Source organism: Myotis lucifugus, unplaced genomic scaffold (genome assembly GCF_000147115.1).
Source record: "Myotis lucifugus unplaced genomic scaffold, Myoluc2.0 scaffold_765, whole genome shotgun sequence".
NCBI classification, from domain to species: domain Eukaryota; kingdom Metazoa; phylum Chordata; class Mammalia; order Chiroptera; family Vespertilionidae; genus Myotis; species Myotis lucifugus.
In genome coordinates, this window is record NW_005871813.1 from 183,111 (window position 1) to 185,710 (window position 2,600).

General features: G+C 57.8%; 1 protein-coding gene across 1 annotated transcript in view; it reads right to left on the reverse strand.

The window, feature by feature from the left end:
* LOC102428868 (high affinity cAMP-specific and IBMX-insensitive 3',5'-cyclic phosphodiesterase 8A-like) overlaps nt 1-2,600 on the reverse strand; it is a 42,176-nt gene that overhangs the window by 18,162 nt on the left and 21,414 nt on the right. Inside the window, exons 8-9 of the mRNA XM_023746922.1 lie at nt 2,372-2,580; nt 2,247-2,289 (exon numbers count right to left, since the gene is read on the reverse strand). Of these exons, the coding sequence (XP_023602690.1) occupies nt 2,247-2,289; nt 2,372-2,580 (252 nt within the window). The remainder of the gene's footprint in view (nt 1-2,246; nt 2,290-2,371; nt 2,581-2,600) is intronic.

The window sequence follows — 2,600 nt, forward strand, 5'->3', positions numbered from 1 at the left end:
GGGTCCCGCTGGGGTGCCTGGCAGCCTAGGTGAGGGGCTGTTGGGCTGTTTGCAGCTGGTCACACCCCCTTCAGGGTGGGGGTCCCCATTTGGGTGCCTGGCCAGTCTGGGTGAGGGGCTGAGGGCCGTTATCAGGCTGGCGGGCAACTGAAGCTCCCAGCCTTTTTTTTTTCTGGGATTTATTTACCTTCTATAGCTGTCACTGGAGCTGAGAGCTGCCTCCAGCTCTGAGGCTGTGGCTGGCTGAAAGCAGGTATCTGGGGTTTGTTTAGCTTCTATAATTGCAACATTGTTGCATCCGGAGCTCAGAGCTGGGCCGTGGCAGGCGGGGAACCTTGGCTTCCTCCATCACTGGAGCAAGCAAGCCTCCTGCTTGCTTCAGCTGTGTGGCTGCCGGCCGCTATCTTTGTTGGCAGTTAATTTGCATATCCTGATTAGCCAATGGGAAGCGTAGCAGAGGTATGGTTAATTACCATGTTTGTCTATTATTAGATAGGACTAGTGGCCTGGTGCTGTGAAGGTTGGTGGGAGTGGGGGGAAGGGCTGTGGGAGTTTGGCCGGCCAACCCCTCCCCCCCTCAATGGGGAGTGGGGAATGGTTGGAGGAGGGGTCATGGGAGGTTGGCTGTGGGAGCTCACTGACTACCAGGGGGCAGCTCCTGCATTGAGTGTCTGTCCCCCGGTGGTCTGCACATCATAGCGACTGGTTGTTTGGTTGGCTGGTTGCTTAGGCTTTTATATAGCTATCCAAGTAAAGGCGCTCCCTGACCTTGCAGTGCAAGGGTTATGGTCATGCTGGGCCCATGCGGGCAGCTTCTACTCCTGCTCCTCCAGCCCCTCAGGCTGGCTCTGCCCTCTCTCCTGAACCTGCACTCCTCTGCGTCATTGGTGAGCTCTCGGATGCAAAGGTGCCCTCCTTTCCCTCCAGCTCCTCCTGGGCCCCTCGGTCCCCACCCCCTGCCACCATCCCTGCTCAGTCTCATCAGTCCCACATCCGAGCTACCTGCGGACGCTTTGCTGGCAGCAAAACTTACACCCCCGGCCCTTCTCTGCAGCACCCAGCAGGCCCTCGACAAAAACTGTAGAATGAACGAGCTGACGAGCGAGCGCACACACACAAACCCAAGGAGCCATGCCTTTGTCTCACCTTCCCAGCCCGTTGCACCCCTCACCCTCCAGGCTTCACAACCTCCTCTCGACTGCGCCTCCTTGCTTTCCTCACTCTGGTTCCCACCACCTTCCCATGAGGCCTCTGGTCTCCACCACCTTCCCACGTGGCCTCTGTCTCCTTCCTGCCATCACTGGTTATGCCCTGGCGGCTGCGCCTCTGCTCCCGCCTATGGCGATGCTGGCATTCTGTCTGGTCCCTCCTTCCACCTCGTCCGTCACACACCTGCCCTAAGAGCTCAGATGTCAAGCTACTCCTGGTTCCCATGGGCTCAGACTGCACTGCCTGCAGGTGAAAACCCTCCTTTCCTACATAGCACCCGGGGATCCTGCGTGACCCCAGTTCCTCTCTGCACACTGACCCCGCCCACCAGTTCGATTTAACCCTTGCTCTTTCCAGAACACACTCCGGACTTCCCGTCTTCTGTGCCTGTTTTATTCTTGGAATACTTTTCCTTCCACACACTCTTCTTAAACAAAAAAAAAAAAATTTTTTTTAATCGACTTTGAAAGAGAGGGAAGAAGGGAGGGAGATGGGAGGGAGAGAGAGAGAGAGGGAGGGAGGGAGAGGAAGGGAGAGAGAGGGAGGGAGGGAGAGAGAAACACCAATTTGTTGTTCCACTTACTGATGATTCACTGGCTGACCCCTGTATGTACCCCGACCGCGGGCAGTCGGCTCGGGAAACACGAGGGCCCGTTCCCGAGGGAATGAGCTGCCTGGTGCTGGGAAGCAAGTCCCCAAAGCTGAAGGGATGGGAGCTGGAGCCGGGAAGCTACTGGACCATGTGCAGTCACCCAGGGGGGTGGGAGCGGACACGGGGAGGCAGGTCTGAAGGGCCCGGCGCCCCCTGTCTGCTGGCGGTGGCGACTGTCAGAAGCTGTCCCTGTTCCTAGAGCACAGCTCAGCCAACAACCCACATGTCGCTCAACACGCTTCCACATTGAATCCATGCATGTGAGGTGCCCAGACTCCCTTACGCCTGTCAGAACGCCCTCAAGGGCTCCGGACCTGGGACCTGGGCAGCAGAGACCCGCCGTGCAGCGGGCAAGCTCCTCGGAGGAGGAACATGGGCGCCATACCTGTGGGAGTGTCAGAATGAACGGATTCCGTGATCTTCTCAGCCTGGAAATGAAGAGCAGAAGCTGTTAGTGCGGCCACCTAACAGCCGCTGGGGCAGCCGTCCCGTCCCGAGGGCCCGACACACCTTACTGTTGCCGCTGTTCACTCGGATGATGGACACATAGTGTCTAATTTTTCTGCAAGTAGAAAACAATGCGTTATTTCCCCTCCCGGCGCTCCACGGCTCTGTGCTGACGGGCGCCTTGCTACTTCTCATTGTGAAAGAGCATCTCGCCTCCACACACACAGCCTGCTTTGAGAAAAGCACCTCTGAGGTCCGTTGCCAAGCCCCCACTCAACGCGTCTCCACAAAC